Here is a 19,811-nt window from a genome sequence, read left to right as displayed (position 1 = left end):
GATACAATAGGGTTCAATAAAATACAAAAACAATATATACATACATACATACACACACACACAAAATGTATATAATAAATATTACAGGTAGGAAATATATCATCAACCATGACAGGTGCATTCTGTTTTGAGATATGTAGAGATTAATCTCTTAAAGGATTTTAGGTCTGGGGAAGATTTGAAAATGTGTGGGAGGTCATATTTATTATTATTATTTATATAGCACCAGCAAATTCCTTAGCGTGGTGCTCTGTAGGAAAAAGGAGGATCGTCCGGTTTTCTTTTTGTCACGACAGTGACCCCTTCACACCGCGTGAAACCCACAGGAAGACGGTTACCGGACCTTAGAATGGCCGGACTAGCGTCTGAGAATAGTTAAAGGAATAGCCAGAGGTCAAGGGATTGCGGAAGACGGGCACATGATTATCCAAGCCAAGTAACGGGAAACCAGAAAACAGAATAGTCGGAGAGATAGCCAAGGGTCACATACCAAGAAGGACAAGCAGAAATAAATAGCACTAGGGGACTTTAAACAAGAACCACACTAGGGCATCTGACAAGTGTCACGATAGCCCTTTTATAGTGTGGGTTCTTTGACTTTAATTTTGAAGCCACGCCCCCAAAAAGTCCGGGAGCGTGGCCACATTTGAATTTTGGCGGCACTTTCATTCTGACGTTGGCGTGCATGCGCCGCGTCATAAAGGTGGGCGTGTTCCGAGCGGCCGGCGTCAGAAGGACTGAGCCGCCTCCCAGAAGTATGGGAGGAGGACGCCGCGCTGCGCGGGACCGGCGGGGAAAGGTAAGCGCTCGTTACACTTTTTGTATTGAGGTAGACTAAATAAAGTGCTGGTACTGGATCGGAGGGTATAGGAGGTGGGAACAGCCGGGGAGAGCATTCTGCTCAGCTAGGGTGGAAGCTTCACAGAAAAACTCTTACAACACAAGGCTGGAAAGATGAAGGGTTACTGTTTAGTAAATAAAACTCTTAATAAAAGCAGTAGCTCCAAAAAAAAACCAAAAAACTAAATCTGCAGATACTACCCACAAATTACTAAAATCAAAAATACAGTAAAAAAAAACAAAAAACTAAAGTATAACCTAATATTTAGGCATTTTTGCCAAATAATTTACATCAAATTTACTGTGCTTAAAGGCCTATTGTATATATGATTTTAGCCAAGTATGACAGCCACTAGAGGTGGATTCAACCCTGCAATGTAAACACTACAGTTTCAAAAAAACGAAACAGAACAAAAAAACTGCAATGTTTTACAACGCAGGGTTATAAGGACATGAAAGGTCTGAAATGAAGTGGTTTTGGTGACTATAGTGTCCCTTTATGCTGCAATTGTTACGTTTTTCAGATAGAGAATACTATTTTATCTAGTTGTTGCTAATGCAAGCAAATGTGGAAAGTATTAGATTTCAAAGGACACTGCAGTTCTTTTACACAAAGATGAGGTTTCATATTTTTTTTTAATCAGTTTAGTATCCTTTTACGCATGTTCTTTTCTTGCTAGCCCATTAACCATTTGAGGAACAATTGAAGGTTGCTGGTCTCTCTCTTTATGAAATTACTGTAAGCCAATGGGCCTTAAGCCAAATACGAGACCCCATTTTTAAACTCTGAATAATTTGGGGACCCCGAAATGCAAACATATGTAGTTTTAGGCAACTGTAATTCGACACCAACGGATATTATAGTCACCAGAACAACTACAGCTTAATGTATTTGTTTTGGTGAGTATAGTCAGTCCCTGCATGCTTTTCAATGTAGGAACTGCCTTTTTAGAGAAAAGGCAGGGTTTACATTACTGCCTAGGAACAACTCTACTGGAAGTCACTCATACAGCCACTAGAGGTGCTTCCTGGGTCAGTGACATTCAGTGTCTCCATGCTCTGCATGTCTCCATATTCTGCATTCAATGAATCTATGAGGAGATACTAATTGGAGCAGAGTGGCATTTTGCAGCACATGCGCAATAGCCTCCCAATTTTGATGATCTCTGCCAAAGAGGTGGAGTGAGGGCAGGGCCAGCCTCAAGGAGGCTGAAAAAGAGGGGAGTAATCTCAACTTTTACAGACAGGAGAAGTAGCCGGGGACCAAAATAGTGATCTTAGGACTATAGTGTCAGGAATACAGGTTTGTATTACTGACACTATAGTGGTCCTTTAACTGCATCATTACTATCTAGCTCTAAATAAACTCTTTAACCCCTTAAGGACCAAACTTCTGGAATAAAAGGGAATCATGACGTGTCACACACGTCATGTGTCCTTAAGGGGTTAAATACAAAATGCAGATTTTCGTTTGAGAGGGGACAGGAGGCAGATGTGGCAGGACCGGTGCACTAAAGGTAAATAAAACTAACTTATTATCTTAGGGAGTGGGTACATATTTTCTAGAACTGGATGAATAATACTCTAACACTAGAAATACATTTTCGATAGTTCCTTTGAAGAACAACCCCATTGCCATTTAAAGCCTTTGTCCCTTTACAGGATGCCATCACCCCAACCTGAACCCAGGTGTTAGGTGTACTGCTTTTGGCTCTGCTTGAATGACTGAGCAGGTTCATAACCGGACACCAATATGTCAGAGGGACCTGAGAAGTTAGTTTTTTTTTTAAAGGAATTCAAGAAGAAACTATGTAGGGAATACAGAAGTAGGTAGTGATGCGAAAAAAAAAATCATGACTGGCTTTATGAAGCCATAAAATCCAGGATTTACTACCTATTTAAATAGTAAAGTCATAAAAATAAAAACATACTGCAATGTTTGGCAGCTATCTTATCTGTGTCGATTTTATGGCAAGTCATTAATCAAGCAATACACCTTATACCAGACACATCTACATTTACTATTCTGTGACTGTGATAGTGATAGTGCGGAAGATAGATATTTTAGGCTCCGGCTTGGTGCTTGTGACATCTTGCGCAGTCTTTGGAGGAGAGACAACTAGAAGCCATTTAAGCTGAAAAAAATGCAGCTAACAAATCAATGTTAAATAGTAAAAATTTGATTTATGAGCAATGGTGGGCTGTGGCCAAATAGTGTGACCAAATTCCCACATTTTAACTGAGAAAGAGGATTTTAAATTAACACTCAAAGCACTATAACCACTATAGCCTGCTTGTTTCAGCACAGCTTGACAACGTACCTGGGCCTCCTGGGTACACAAAGTACATCTGGTCGTCTCCTGTGGGAGAAGCCAAAAACATCTCTATATCTCTATTTGTGGCCACCGCATCTTCTTCAGTGAGGACCTCTTCAGCGCTTGGTGCTTTAACTGCCTGTAGTCATCACAAGCACTATACTTTCTCGCTTGTGTGAGAATACAACACTGATGTCTATGGAGAATCCTGCAAGATCATTATGGAAAGAGCCCTTTTCCCCTCTGCCATAACTAGTCGCATTTTGAGGACTTGACAAACGGTAGCTCTGCATTTTTTTCAAGCTTATCTAGCATAGGAAAAATACAGAAGACAAAATTAGTACTTTGTCTTATGATATGGGGTGGAGATTCAGTGAAATTCCAACACAGTCTAGTCTACAGGAGCATTTTAAAAACAAAATACAATTTTTTGGGGGGAGGGAGGGGTGGATAATGTATTTTTTATCCTGGACCAACTACGTAGACATTTCCTTACACCTTATCCCACCCACAGCAGAGGGGCAATGCTTTAAGTATTGGTAGAGCCTATTCTTCTGTCAAATTACTCAAAAATTGTCAGACACAAACATGAATGATGGTGCCTAAAGACTTTTTATCATTGTACAGCGTTAAATTTGTTGGCGCTTTTTTAATAATAGACACATTGAGCTGCAGTTGTTTAACGCCTGGCACTCTCAGCCTATAACTCCTGTCCAAGTTGGATAAAATTGACCATTATATTTCAATCCACTTGAGGACTACTCTCCAGTGCAGTTCAGAGCCACGGATTTTGTAAAACCACTTCTAAAAGTTTTTATATACCGTAAAACTGTATTAAAGGGACACTATAGTGACCTGCTTAACTTTAGCTTAATGAAGCAGTTTTGGTGTATAGAACATGCCCCTGCAGCCTCACTGCTCAATCCTCTGCCATTTAGGAGTTAAATCCCTTTGTTTATGAACCCTAGTCACACCTCCCTGCATGTGACTTGCACAGCCATCCATAAACACTTCCTGTAAAGGGAGCCCTATTTAGGCTTTCTTTATTGCAAGTTCTGTTTAATTAAGATTTTCTAATCCCCTGCTATGTTAATATTATTATTGCCATTTATATAGCGCTTTACAATATTATGAGAGGGGAATTGAAGTATAAATAAGACAATTACAAAAAACTTACGGGAACAATAGGTTGAAGACGACCCTGCTTACATTCTATAGGGGGTGGGGTGTAAGACATTAGGACAGGAATTTGCAGTCAAATAAGGTCGTCTGCCCTTTAGGAGAGAGTAAGAGACAAGTATGTGAGGTAGAGGTTAGTCTTGGAGGCCATAAGCTTTCCTAAAGAGATGGGTTTTAAGGCACTTCATAAAAGATGCAAGACTAGGGGAGAGTCTGATGGCGGTAGGCAGACTATTCCATAGGAAGGGAGCTGCCCGCGAGAAGTCCTGCAAGCGTGAGTTGGCCGTACTGGTGCGGACAACGGACAGGAGGTGGTCACAGGTAGAGCGGAGAGACCGAGAAGGGACATACCTATGGATCTGTGAGGAGATATAAGAGGGGCTAGAGTTGTTCAGTGCTTTATAGGTGTGAATTAATACCTTGAATTGACTCCTACAGCATACAGGAAGCCACTGTAAGGACTGGCAGGGGGTGAGGTGTGAGAGAACCGACTAGAGAGGAAAATCATGACTGCTGACTCCTTCGATTACCAAATCCCGTTACCCTTCCATTCCCAATAAGTAACGCAACACCATGTTGAGTGGGTAAGGGCAACGGCCACAGCTTTATTTAAACCAGCATAACCAAATACTGTCAGCTGCTGGTTTTACCCAGCAGACAGGTACACTTTGAACTTTTTCAGAAGCCTCTTCAGCCTGTCCTTCATCATCAACCAAATTCAGGCTGCGACTCCCCAAGCCCGTCCAGGCATTATTCATTTACCAAACTTGCTGGCGCAGGAAACCCGCCACCGCAGACCCCACCCCTACTAGAGGGAGGGGGATGCGTCCCCCAAAGCCAGCGCCTGTGTCATTATTGCTTGTAACCACATTTTAAATGTATCCAAACCAACATGAGTAAGATGTACCAAAGCAGTATGCATAGCATTATGGTTATCTCCTTCTAGTCCTGCAAGCGTGAGTTGGCCGTACTGGTGCGGACAACGGACAGGAGGTGGTCACAGGTAGAGCGGAGAGACCGAGAAGGGACATAGCTATGGATCTGTGAGGAGATATAAGAGGGGCTAGAGTTGTTCAGTGCTTTATAGGTGTGAATTAATACCTTGAATTGACTCCTACAGCATACAGGAAGCCACTGTAAGGACTGGTAGAGGGGTGAGGTGTGAGAGAACCGACTAGAGAGGAAAATCATGACTGCTGACTCCTTCGATTACCAAATCCCGTTACCCTTCCATTCCCAATAAGTAACGCAACACCATGTTGAGTGGGTAAGGGCAACGGCCACAGCTTTATTTAAACCAGCATAACCAAATACTGTCAGCTGCTGGTTTTACCCAGCAGACAGGTACACTTTGAACTTTTTCAGAAGCCTCTTCAGCCTGTCCTTCATCATCAACCAAATTCAGGCTGCGACTCCCCAAGCCCGTCCGGGCATTATTCATTTACCAAACTTGCTGGCGCAGGAAACCCGCCACCGCAGACCCCACCCCTACTAGAGGGAGGGGGATGCGTCCCCCAAAGCCAGCGCCTGTGTCATTATTGCTTGTAACCACATTTTAAATGTATCCAAACCAACATGAGTAAGATGTACCAAAGCAGTATGCATAGCATTATGGTTATCTCCTTCTAGTTCAACATGAGGAATGACCAATCCACCCAAGCATTTTACGAATCGTGATATTGTCATGTTGAAGCGACATCCACCTCATTATATCCCTTTTTGCATTGCGCGCTCTTAACCCAGGTAATAACCACCAGCGTGGATCAGCAGTATAACTGGTTCCGTCACATATCTCTGAAGCGATCTCTCCAGATAAAATTGCTGCCAGTGCAACCCCCTGATCCCACACCACCTAACACTGACCTGGTGATGAGTAATCCCAAGATCCTGGTCATACGACCTCTGGTCTACCTGACAAGCTGCCCAATAAATAAAAGAATGCCCAAGGATCCAAACATATAGAGAATATCTAGCAATAAAGAAATCAACCGAACATTAACCATACCCAGACACCTATTAAAGGCCGAACATACAATCGAAAACCCAGAGCTTGGCCGACACTACAATCGGGAATAGCACCAAAAAGGAATCTGACCACGCCAACATCATAGCTCTCAGAAAAAGCACCAAAACCAACTGAGTTGCAGCTTCCGTAAACAGCTCAAAGGCCAAGTTAGACACTGTTTTACTGCGCCAAAATGTCTGGACCATTGTAACCCACGAGGAACAAAACTCCAAAATCCTAAAAGGCAAGTAAAGTTAAAAGGTAGATGAATACCAACCACAGTCAAGGAAAGTAAGTGACTGAAAGCACGCCCCATGGGCATGATTTACAGCCAAAAATCAAATGGTCCTGTTGGGATTGCAGAATTCAAATAGCCCAATAGGGAGCCCCCTAGATATGATATGAGATATGACAACCTGAAGCTTAGTCTGTATCTAAATCCCCAGCAAGAAAAATCGTACTAGTTGGAACCCCAAAACCCGCCACAACCCTATGAAAGTGAAAAAACAAGTACGTACAAACCTGAGAACCCGACTAGTGCAGAAAGAGATGGACAAACCACTACACTGTGATGAATTAGAAAACCGACAAACAAGAAGTCACTGAGATAGTGAAGGAGGGAAGAACAGCCCGACACCCACGCCACGATCCATTCCAACAAGGAACTGAAAACTTAAAATATAAAAACAAGAAATCGAACAACCCATGAGAAGGCACATGTCGAAGAAAAATCACCCTGAAACTGACACCGCTCCTTTGAAATCCCATCATGAGCCGAGGACCCCAATAAGACAGGACCCCCTCCCTACCCCGAACCGAGGACAGGGTAGGCGCAATGACGCCTCCCCCGATGGAGTAAATGGGAACACCTGAGACAGAGTGAGAGCCACGGCACCTGTCTTTCTGCCCTCAATGGCGTCCTCTCCCCAAAGAACGTAATCCTTGGACTCCGACATCGGGTGGGGTTTTCACCTCTTAAAACAAACGGACGGCTGGGTGAGCCCCACCACAGTGGGGACACTCATGCTTAAACGTTAAAGAGCACACAGATGCCCTTCTTGTGACCCGCCGATGCTCCATTGGAAGTGCCGGCGGCCGACGGAAAGTAAGAACCCGACGGACGACAGGGATTAATGAGAAGCAAGCATAGGTTTCCGTCTTTCACACCGAAATCCAAGTTTGGCCTAACCGCTGTATTTTTTTTAAAGTTATTTATTTTAACTGCTGGTCGTATTTAAACCAGCATTGCCCCCTGTACACCTTATAAGCCCCCCAAATCAAGTCCAGATGCAAAAAAGAACGTGACGGGGCCTTTTCCGGAAACCTAGCTGATAGGATGCAACCAATTCCCTGAGGTATGGGGGGGATCTGCTTACCTTTTCGCCCTCAGCTGCGTCACACCGACGTAGTCTATCCGCCTACTCCTTGTCAAATGGTACCAAGGATAGTAGGTCCACATACACATCCTTAAGTATCTTTTCTCTCACCTCCAAAGACACATGTAACCCCAGGGGTGCAATGTCACATACAGTTCCCCCTGAAGTACTCACCTCACTTGTACCTGAAGGCGGAGCCCAATAGGGAAGTTCTGAGCCCTACGCATGTCTGCTGCCCCAACGGTCCCTGCAGGCGCCAACCGGCCAAGCGCTAAGCGCAGCAATTACACCAATTCTCCTTGACCCTCCCCCACTAGCCCTGAGTCCCCCCTAACTCATGCCAAGTGCGAGCGCACTCCAACTCACGGTTCAGGAGACGGGGTCTCTCAATCCCAGGCTATAATTTCGGACCTACCTGTTGTTCTGCCAGTGGAGCGTCCGTCCATGTTTTTTTTAGGCATGTGGAGGGGAATCCTGCATCTCTCCCTGGTGCTCCTTGGCCTCCGGTCCAGAAGCTGGTGAGATCCTACACCAGCACGTCACCACCCCCTGGCCTGCCCCACTTGCCGGGAGCCAGCTGTGCTTCTCCTCCGATTCCCCAGTCCAAGGAGCTCTGGGAATTCCGGATTCGGCGGGGGCCTGTGACGTCTGCGTTGCAAGATTTGCAGATGTCATGTACGCGCCCCCCGAGTTCCGGCGAGAGGCGCTCCGCCTCTTCCTGCGTGCGTCCGCACACGCCGACATCACTTCCACAGCCACCGGAAGAGAAGGGTGAGGACTGTGAGACCTCACCTCTGGCGCCATCTTGGGGACCGCCGTCTTGCTGCCCGGGCCCGGCCTGGCCATCTTGACTTCTGCAGCACCTGCTGCCATTCCTCCGCCTCATGCTGCACGCATCCTGCCACCTGGAGCCAGCCTCACTCGGCCCCGGACCCTTTTGTGGTACTCCGACCCTGGACCTCCGCACTGGACTAGGGGACAGTCTGGAATGCAGTTTGGAACGGTGGGCCCGATGTCCACTCCTAGTCTGCACTTCCTTCACCGGCCCCTCCTAAGCAGCCTGCTCGCCCTGGGGACTGTGGAGCAGCGAGTTGAAGGATTCAGCCCCACGGGTCCTCTGGAAGGCCTGCAATAGGGTAAGCAGGGCCTCCCTAGACCCAGCAGGGGTGTGGGCCATCCTGTACTCCCAGTAGAAGGTAAAAGTAATTTCTGTCTTTTTTTTTTTTTTTTTTAAAGGAGAAACAGCACTGCCAGATTTCCTCAGGGAGGGAAACTCAATTTAATAAAGTCATTTTTACAGGGACTACCAGAGGAAAGACACTGCCAGGCTCCCTCAGCATTGTTCACCAGTAGTCTGGTAATTTTCCACAGAATTCCATGCTTTCAACTGTAAAACCAACTGTATCCTTTTGGTTGCTATGCCAATTCCTCAGGGCAGCAGTCATGCTCCCCCCTCCCTATTCACTCCAGGGGTTGACCTGTCTGGCAGCAGCATTCATTATGGACTATAGCGGTGCAGTACAGCTTTTGGGAAGACCAATCAGGAGAGGGTTACAATAATCCATGCTGGAAATTACTAGAGCATGGACAAGCTCCTTGGTAGTATCTGGTGCAAGAAAGGGGCGAATGCGGGCTATGTTTTTAAGATGGAATCTACAGGATTTGGCAACATGCTGGATGTGAGGCTCAAAGGTGAGGCCAGAATTATGACGCCAAGACAGCGCGCTTTCAAGGATGGACTGATGTGGATACCAAAAACTTGAAGGGAGAGCGAAAGAGGAGGATCAGTATTAGGAGGAGGAAAGACAAGGAGCTCAGTTTTAGAGAGATCGAGTTTCAGAAAGCGGGAGGACATCCAGTCAGAGATGGAAGAAAGGCAAGCAGTGACACGTTGCAGGACGGCAGGGGAGAGGTCCGGGGAGGAGAAATATAACTGGGTGTCATCAGCGTACAGGTGGTAGTGGAATCCAAAAGAGGTAATAAGTTTGCCAAGAGAGGCAGTATAAAGAGAAAATACAAGGGGGCCAAGGACAGAGCCTTGGGGGACTCCAATCAAGACAGGACGAGGGGAGGAGGTATCATTAGAAAAGGAGACACTGAATGAGCGTTGGGAGAGATAAGAGGAAAACCATGAGAGGACAGTCACAGAGACCAAGCGATTGAAGAGTTTGAAGAAGGAGAGCATGATCAACGGTGTCAAAGGAAGCAGAGAGGTCAAGAAGAATTAGTATGGAGTAGTGGCCTTTGGATTTAGCTGCGATTAGGTCGTAAGTAACTTTGATAAGAGCAGTCTCGGTAGAGTGGAGAGGGTGGAAACCAGATTGAAGAGGGTCAAGGAGAGAGTTGGAATTGAGGAAATGAGACACGGGTAAAGACAAGTCTTTCCAGAAGCTTTGAGGAAAAAGGGAGCAGAGATATGGGACGACAGTTAGAGGGGGTGGACGGGTCGAGGGATGTTTTTTAGTGTAGGTACTACAGTGGCATGTTAATAGCTTGCTAGACCCTGCAATAGCCTCCTGTGCAAAACCCATCTTCTGAAGGGTCCTCACAGGACATTTGTATACCCAGTTATTTAAAACTCATGCAGTCCATGCATATTGACTACAAGTGCAAGGGCATTGCCCCCAATGGGTTTTAAAAACAAAACACAAAAGAAATCGCCTGCAAGCACTCACAGGAATATTATGTAAGGTACTGATGAAGAAAACAGGCATGTCCACTGACTGAAAAGAAGCGGAGATAATTTGGAAAATACTTTTAAAGGAATTCTGATTCACAGCCAACAGTGGAGGAATAAGCAGTTGCACGATATATACAATTATACAATAAAATATATTTTAATTAAACTTTGTTTATCTCCCCCAAAACAGCTTTCACAAACAAATGTGGTAGATGTTCATGTGCAACGTCCAAAAAATAAAGAGTGCATCATTTAAAACACACTGACAATGGATCATGTGGGGGCAGACGTGTGCATAGAGACAATGAAGCCATTTTCACATTATTATTATTATTATTTTTTTAACTGTATGGAGGCACTAGACACCAGAAATCTATGGGCAAGTACATCAAGAATAGACATAGCCGTGGTCGTCATGGCAACACAGAAAGGGAACCGGGCTCTGAGAATTTGGTCTCGCTGCCAGTCAGGGAATATCAGAAATTGCATCTTAATCATCCCCCATACAATAGGGAGCAGGCAGTCTATAGAGCTCCATTGCACTGCATCCTAGCTCACAGCAGTAGAAGGATGCAGGGGGAGACCTAAATAGGATGTATAATATAACAATGTAAAATGTAAAGGGTCCACTCCCACACAATACATCAGATTCACCCTCTTCAACTCAGCCCTGACAAAACTAAGCAATAGGAGGATGGGAATAATTAATTTGGGAAGTGTGTCAGTATCTTTCTATATATTAATGCATGTTTATTATAGACGAGGAAAGGCAGGGGCCGGTGCCTAGAGGACCCCTGATAAGAAGTCAAACATTTAGCAAGCAGTGTGAAGGGGTACCAGGCCAGTACACTGTATTGGTTGTAGTGCTTCCAGTGTTTCTTTAACCCCTTAAGGACCAAACTTCTGGAATAAAAGGGAATCATGACATGTCACACATGTCATGTGTCCTTAAGGGGTTAAAGAGAAACTACACATACATAAAGCACTTGCTGAAGTACTTTATGCGTCTGTGGTCTTTCATATTTTTGGTAGATTCGCAATTGGCACTTTCATAGTTGGAGATTGTCACTCAGACTAAGTTGCTAACCTGCCGCGATCGTGGAAGCGAGGAGAAGCCTCTGGGTGGAGTATTCCCAGGTAAAGGGCTTTGAAATGCTGCAAGCTTTTTTTTTTTCTTTTTTTTTTTTTTAATATACACCCAAAGATAATGTGCATGCTTTATGGGTATATCTACTAAATAGTTTCAGAATTAAACGGCAGAGTTAATTTAAGTGGTTCACTGTCAGAGAGACCTTGTAGTAGATGATTTATATCAGATACAGCCAAACATATCTATCCAGCTGTTGAAGAACTACATATTCAGTGATGCTTTGTCAGCCCCAATGCAAGCATCACCACTCCAGGATATACATTTCGGCCAAACCTGCGGTGTTTCTGGTTGGATACATATAAAATCAAGAAAGGTAATACACACTGCATAGGGTGCAAATCCAGCGAAAGTGAATTGCAATTTTCTTGGCATCGTCGTTTTACCAGCACTTGGAGACACAATACAGTCTATATTTTTTATGGCAAATTAAAAACCCAATTGTAAAATTTAAGCGAATAACAATTTGCAGCAATTCTCAAAACGTGGATAAATAGCTTGGCTATTAGACATTGGTCATTTATGGAATTGTGGTCAAGTAAACAGTACAAATACCCTGGAAAGCGTAGCACACACTTGAGCAGACTATAGTTAAATCATTGGCCTCCAGTTTGTTTATGACCTTCATCTTCGACTACCCTCAGACAGCAAATAGTTTACGCTAGATTCTGCAATTTGGTTTTTAGTCCACTATGAGTTGTTTGGTGAATAAAATAACATTTAGTTTACTGGCTAAACATGCGACACAAATGGCACCGGAACGCACCATGTCCACCAGCTGAACCACTGCCATGTCTAATCTGGGGTATTAAGGAAAGGCGCCCTTAGAAAGAATACAGCAGACTACCCTGCAAGCACCTTTGTGGTGGCTTCGCCATAAGCCATGCCATTTAGTCATCTCTAGGGCTGTCATTACATTCATTATCATCTTTCTAAGAGTATTTTGAATGAATTCAGGCGTTTGCAAAACTTTAGCCCTTTTGCTTATGTTGTCTTAAACTCCTTTCCGTCTGAGTGTATTGGAAGATGATAAATTGGAAGCCAAATATTTATCCATAGTCTGCTCCAGACTACACTATGCTATCTTGTGTTATTTGTACTGTTTATTTGACAATGGGTCCATAAAACTCACATTCGTTCTGTATTTTCTCACACTAGTCAAAACTTTCATTAACCCAAACAGTGCCAGGTGGGGTATAAATACACACCAAGATCATTGTTCAGATTCTCACTCTTTCTCTAATACAGCTTTGAACCACATCAGGGTCCAGGGATATACAGAGGGTAGCTTTCTATCTGCTGTGAACTACACCATGGGCTTATACCAACAAACTGGTCAAGCACCAAATATCCTGCAGTCATAAAGCAGCATTGGGGGTCTACCTTGTATCCCCTATCTAATCCTTAAAATGCAGAGAGGCACCGGTACTGGATTTTGGTTATCCCAATGCTATAATGAGCAGACAGACAATGCAGAGCACTGGACAATGCATATTTACATAGTGCAGACCCTGACTGTTCCCAAGAGCTTACAGTCTAGGTGTCTGCAGACAGTGCTGATAAGAAGTCCTACCTCCTCTCCGAAGTGAACCACTTTCTGGCCGGTCTGTGTCTTTAACACGGGGTAGCAGGGCACAGACTGGGGGTCGGCAGCCCCCCTATGCAGGGCATACCGGGTTTGGAGCTGGGGGTCCACCAGGACCTTATCGATGGCCTCGTCCTGCTCCCGGGGCGGCATCTTGTCCCATTGGGCCCCGTATTTCTCCCGGATCCGCTCCTTGTCCTGCATGATCTTCTTGGCCATGGAGTTCAGCGAGGAGAAGTAGGCGAAGCGGTTCCTCTCCCTCTCATCCAGCGGCCGGTTCCCAGACATGGAGGAGGTCCTGGCTGCGGCTATAGCTGCCGCCATCGAGGCCATGTCTGCTGCTCGGGGTGCTGGCTGCCTGCTCTCACAGTCCTACAGCTGGCTGAGTGCTCCCTGGCAGCCTGGCACCCATGGACAGCCTCCCTCCCCCCCCCTGCACACACTGCCTCCGCCTCCTCCTCCCCCTGCACACACTTCCTCCTCTCCAGCCCTGTCCTCCCTGCTCGCCTTATTTGTACTTCCTTCCATTATAACAACACACCTTTCACATACCATAACCACTGTGTGCGCCCTCTTTTTACATGTCCCCTGTGTCATTCTACTGCTTTTCTCATATAGTGAATTTCCTCTAGGCAGCTTGCTATAGGGCCCTCTCTAGGCGCCCACTGTGACTAATGTTGTCCTGTAAGAAGGTGTCAGGAGTGTTAGAGGGGCCCAGCACACAGAAAGTTAGTCAGTCCATGGCTCAGGCTGGGCCTTGTAGTCAGTGTATGGAGTGCCACATGCTCCCATGCTTGCTCACTCAGAGCCTCCAGCATGGAGACAGCATAGAGGGTACAGAGGAGAGCTGAGTGCTAGCCTGCAGGACAAGATTGCCAGGAATTTGACCTCTGGCATAATGAGACACAACCACTATTCAGCTCATAAAAGCAGGGTATTGTCATACCAACTTATACTAGGTTTGGACAGAGTACTCAGAGGCTGAGAGTCCTTAAGCCCGTGTAAGCTCCAGTAGAAAACAAAAATGAAAATTACTGAAATGCTAAGTATAGTGAGTGTGTGTCTTTGTTCTCTCCACAACTGTCTCAGTGTTTGGGTGGCAACCTTTAGTTTAGTGAAGTGGGCTGTTGTGTAGTGATCTCAGTGAAAAGGGTAAAGAGGTAAGTCCAAAGTAATGCTTCTGGCACCATAACAACTTAATTGGTGTAAGAAGGTTATGGTGTGAGAAGGTCACAGATGTAGCCTTATCTGAAGGGTTTAACCCCATAGTCTTTAATCACTCTGCTACTGCACTTTTGATCCATGTCTGAGGCTTTACTCAGAAAGTGTAAGACTCTCAGCTTCTTAGCCAGTAGTAACCTATTTAGAAAAGAGAGTGAAAAATGTACTATCACGTAATCCAGTTTCCACCCTGAACTAACGGTGACCTGGATATAAGTTACCATCCAGCGCTAACTGTGGGCTGGCAGAAGGCTCTCTGTAACTCCAAATCGGATCGGAGCCCTGCACTTCTTGTTCAAACCTGTTTGAAAAGGCATTTTTTTATGGCATGGACCATGTGGGAAGTCCAGGACTACTGCAATAATTGCAACATTTGCCCATGGGTAGAGTGCCACAGAGACCACTTTACATCCCATGTCCATAGTGGAACCATTGACCCAACAAATATATCTTAATGGTCATACACCATGCCATCCTGGATAGCCAGGCTGGGCTGTGACTTATGCTTTTATTCCAGTTTGGGGACAGAAGCCGCAAATAGTGGTGATCAGTTTCAGTTGATGAATATCGTAGAGAATTTTCACCAAGAATCCTAGGTGGGGATTATACCACCCAAGCTTTATTAACTGAGCGGGTTATCTGCTCAAGTAAATGTGAGTACATTTCATATATATTTACTCCTGGTTCTGCTTCCACACAGAGAGTACTATTGTTGCTTTTTATTTGTTTTCTTTTTGGGTCCTATAAACATCTTGTTGCCGTGATACCTGCTGAACAAATCTTTAATAAGTATCATACAAGTGGGTATTTATTCCACTGCATGCGCACCACACTAGAGCTGGTTTAAGCTCTATCCAGTGTGAGTACATAGGAATTATAATATCTCTGCACTTAACTTTTAAGACTTATTGCACTATTAAAGTATCTCTGTTATATATATATATAATCTCCACGGACTCTGAGCATTAAGAAGAGATCTTCCCATAAGATTCGGACTTTATGTACTACAAGAAAGCCATACTTTTATCTCATACATATATTATTTAATATATATGTTATTATAATGGCTTCCATCCTGGGACTGTTGCTATTTTACTCTGGGTACTTCTTCTACTAATTTCTTTCTTAATGCTGTACTACATTTATTGTACATTACCCCATTTTGTTGTTTTAACTCCCTAAATTTTGACTCTTAAATTTTGTCCTAGCTCCTAGTCACACCCTGTTTTTTTAATTGTTCTTTCCCATTTTTCTATTTCCCCCCTCAGGTGTTCTGCCTTTTATCACATTATTTAGCCATCTATGCCACCTGATACCATGAAGTTATCACTCTGCCAAATATCCAGGCAGAGACAGTAACTGATTGTCAGGATTCGAACCTGTGCTTTGGCTTACCTCTGAGCCATCTCTCCGCTTCTGTTTCCTGTATCTAGCCCTGTCTAGTATTTTGTACTGAAGCTGGACATTTGTTGGAACTTCTCCTGTCACTCAAGTTACACCTGAGTCTGATGTCTCGTTAACCAGGTATATAACACTGCCTCTCCCAGAAGGCAGTGTCAGTTCCTTGACTCTGGTGATCATCCTGCTGTTTTCTGTTCTCCAGTTTGTTATTGACCTCTGGCTTGGTACACCGATTATCCTGACTTCTGGCTTCCTTTGACCCTTGGCTTCCCACGACTATTCTCCTGGTTTATTGTTCCTGTACCGCGTTTTGGATTTACACTGCACAGCCCCCGTGCACCTACTCACAGGTCAGGTGAATTCTTGCCTGATCACCTTGGCCTGTGTTTTCTTGCAAGGGTGAGCATACTTCTCTGCCTGCCGGACTCCCACACCCAGGTAAGCCCTGACACTGATACCCTCCTCAGGATATTCGCCAAGGTGGGCTTCCCACAGAAGATTGTGTTTGGTCAAGGGACCCAATTTATGGCTGAACGGACCCATCGGCTCTGTAGGCATTGCGGGATCAAGCCTCTGCAAATCTCCCAATACCACCCAAAAAGAACGAGCTATGTGAGAGGTTCAACGGAACCCAGAAGCAACTGCATTCTAGCTTTGTTAGCCACTCACAAGGACTGGGAGCGACACTGTTTGCCAACAGTGAGGTGCCACCGGAGTTTACCAGGTTTTCACCATTCAAAGTGTTGTACGGAAGGTGGGCGAAGATCTGCTCAGGGAACACTGGGAGGGAGCCGGCACCAGCAAGGGGAACTTGGTCATCCCCTTCATACTGTAGTTTAGAGACCTGCTGAAGGTTCTTAATGACATGGTCAGAGAGAACCTGCAAGGGGTTCAGGGAAGGCAAAAATTGTGGTACAATCATACTGCCCGAAACTGCACATTCCATGTATGTCAGAAGGTGTTAGCCCTCTAACTCACCATGCATAACATGTTGCAGGCCGCCTGGCAGGGACTTTGTGACACTACATCATAGCAGCCTGCTGTTCAAATGAAAGGATCTACTGAGCAGGAACCAACATAGGAGAACACAAGGTGGCCTACATAAGCCAAGAAGGAGTGCCTGATCCTGGTGTGGGCATTGAAGAAGTTTCAACCATACCTCTATAGCCTTGGATATAAATAGAAATGCAGACAGTCTTACACAGGGAGACTGAAATCGAGGACCAGTCTATGCTCTCAGGCAGCTCCAGGCCAACCCGTTAGGATCAAATGGAGTCTGCCGAACCATGGGTTGGGTGGAAGCAGTGTTACAGAATCTTTTTTCCACCCAGGACTAAGCGCTTCCAGGAGCCAAGCTACCATTCAGCACTAACTGGGAGCCAGCAGAATGCTGCTGGCGCACTACGGTCAATCTTTAACTAAGCGTCATCTGTCCCCCTCTTGTTTGAGGATAGCACTCCTTGGGGAGTTAACAGCAGGATTGAGAGGCATCCCAGGATCCCCAGGACTTGGGGCAGATAACCTCTGTAGGACTGGGAACAGTCCCACGCCTGGAACTCTTAGCCAGATCAGAGAATAGGCACAACCAGTGGAACTTTGACATGTTGCATGCGCATGTATTCTATCATCCATCTCTCATTTGGATAGGGGAGACTTGGGACGACAAGCTATCAGGAACATATGATGTGTGAGGGTGCTCTCTAGGGAAAGGGTGTACTGGGGAGTAGGATACAGAGAGGAGCCTACCTTGTTAACCTGGATTAACATAATAAAGACTCCAGAGAGGGAAATTCACATCTAAAGGGACTCTATAGTCGCCAAAACACTTCAGCTTAATAAAGCAATTTTGGTGTATAGATCTTGCCACTGCAGTCTTACTACTCAATCCTCTGCCATTTAGGAGTTCAATCCTAGTCACACTTCACCACATTTGACTTACCCAGCCTTCCTAAACACTTCCTGTAAAGAGTAATCTAATGCTGACACTTCCTTTATTGCAAATTGTGTTTAATTCTGAAAATTTAATGTTCTGCTCTGTTAGGATATTTCATATGTAAAAAGTGATTTAAATTGTTAAAAACAAATCACTGCCTTTAGGATAATTTCAGAGCTCTCCTTATTGACAACTTACGTGCAATAAAGAGAGTTAGGTGATAGTGCTAAATATTATGGGGTAAATAGGAGCCGGTGGGAGTCATTTCACAGAAATCATTGCCTACACTCCACACAGTAAAGGCAGAAGCATCTGATTACTGAAACAGATTGTCACAGCGACCATCACCAGACGATCGGGTCATCTGCACCAAAGTAACATGTTCAATGGAAACTTCAAAGAGTCCATATATGGTGTAAATCCAACTGGTATCTAGTATCTGTAGATAAAGACACACTCATGTAGTAAAGAGCTATCTGACTTTCACAGTGTTAAAAGGACAGGAGTGGTATTATCTCCCCCTTGGATATGCAATGTGTTGCAGCTCTTGGGTAAACCAAAAGAGATGGAAACAGGCAGCAAATAGTGTTACTCTGCATTAAATATGTATTGTTAGATAGATTTAAGTCTGGGTCTGTAGTTGTAGGAGGGGCTTTATAATGGCGTCCAATCCTCTCCCACTTTACCATTGTTGGTTTGGCGAGTTGAGGGATTACTTCTGGTCAAGTCGCCATTTTGCTGTTTCTTACCTGCTTCCCTCGTGGTCCTGGTTCCTGGCGCGGTTCTATTTACCTGACTGCTCACATAAAACGCTACAAGTCCGCTGCCTCTTCTGGCTTGCTTGGAGACTTGTCTCGGTACTGCTCGTTTCAACTGTAACTTAGACCCTTACCATCAGGCCTCGGTCGCACTCGTTCAGCGTCATCACGGTTTGGGTCTATTTCCTATTACTTATAATTTTGCATAGTTTCGCATGTGTTTGGCACTTGTCGTATTACCGCATGTACGTATTAGTTTGCTTCTATGTGGTAGGGGCTTTCGGTTCTTTCAACCGCACGAACACGAGCCTCATTCGGCTCTTTAAACTAAGTTTGCATACTTAAGCATTTACCATTCGTATGATTCATACGAACCGTCTAGTAATTTTTGTTGGAAACAGGCGAACAACTAGGTAAACACACAATACTTCCCAATTGACTGTTATTTCTCATTTCACTCTTACACGAATTAAGACGAATATTATGTATATCTGTAACTTTTGAGTGCCGGTGCTTCTGCTTTAATTATCACCAAGAGGCCAACGTTCAGTGGTCTCAAATCCCCTCGGGCCAACACATAGTTAGAGCCTCTCACGCCACTTGGCGACTAGCAGGGCCTCACATTCTGTGGTAGTATAATTTTTCAAGGCTTGACATTAGCTAACCAACCAGTAACAGGCTACATTTTCTCACATATGGTAATTACAGATATATATATATATATATATATATGTATATGTATGTATATGTCTCAAGTTCTCTCCCTTCCTAGCACCCCTGCTAGGTCCTGTACCCCTGCCAATGGAGCCGATGCAACTAGTCCATCTTCTCTAAGATCGTGGACTATTCCACGACTCACAGCAGAGCTCCGTAGAAGATGTATTCCTTTCCCAGCTACTGCAGGAAAGCGGAGCTATTCAGACTTCTCAATACCAACACAGACAACTCGGATGCAGGGGAAGGGCCTAGTGGGTCACAGATGCCGGATGTTCATACTATGATGACCTCATTATTGGACTGATAAGTGAAAGACTGGAGAAATTAGAAGCAGTCTTTTCCTCTAAGGTGCCTGCAGGGCCCGCTATTACTGATTCTGCGGGCTCAGCTGCCACGCCTGTTAACTCTCTCACCCCATTGAAGGTCCCCGAAAGTATCAACCCATCACATATGGTCCCGGCTAATCTCAAGAAAGACATCCTGGAGGGCAAGGATGTTAATCTAGTCTTGCTCCTAATTGCCTTCCAGGATGTCCGTGAGTACAGGACCTTTGCGTATTCGGACATATCAGTGGTGCTAAAGGCAAGAGATCCGAGGCTGAATAAAAAACTGTCTATACCTGAATTTAGGTTTTGGGATTTATAGGGATGTGTA

General features: G+C 44.8%; 2 protein-coding genes across 2 annotated transcripts in view; both read right to left on the bottom strand.

The window, feature by feature from the left end:
* The window catches only part of C2H1orf198 (chromosome 2 C1orf198 homolog), a 57,185-nt gene extending 43,587 nt beyond the window's left edge, over window positions 1-13,598 (bottom strand). The window contains exon 1 of the mRNA XM_063443097.1: window positions 13,116-13,598. Coding sequence (XP_063299167.1) covers window positions 13,116-13,460 — 345 coding nt within the window. The 5' untranslated portion in view covers window positions 13,461-13,598. The remainder of the gene's footprint in view (window positions 1-13,115) is intronic.
* The window catches only part of FAM89A (family with sequence similarity 89 member A), a 533,463-nt gene that overhangs the window by 246,759 nt on the left and 266,893 nt on the right, over window positions 1-19,811 (bottom strand). The window lies entirely within an intron of this gene.

The sequence above is a fragment of the Pelobates fuscus genome, chromosome 2, assembly GCF_036172605.1.
Source record: "Pelobates fuscus isolate aPelFus1 chromosome 2, aPelFus1.pri, whole genome shotgun sequence".
Taxonomy (NCBI): Eukaryota; Metazoa; Chordata; class Amphibia; order Anura; family Pelobatidae; genus Pelobates; species Pelobates fuscus.
The sequence above is the reverse complement of the archived record's forward strand: the minus strand, read 5'-3'. Positions and strand labels throughout refer to the sequence as shown.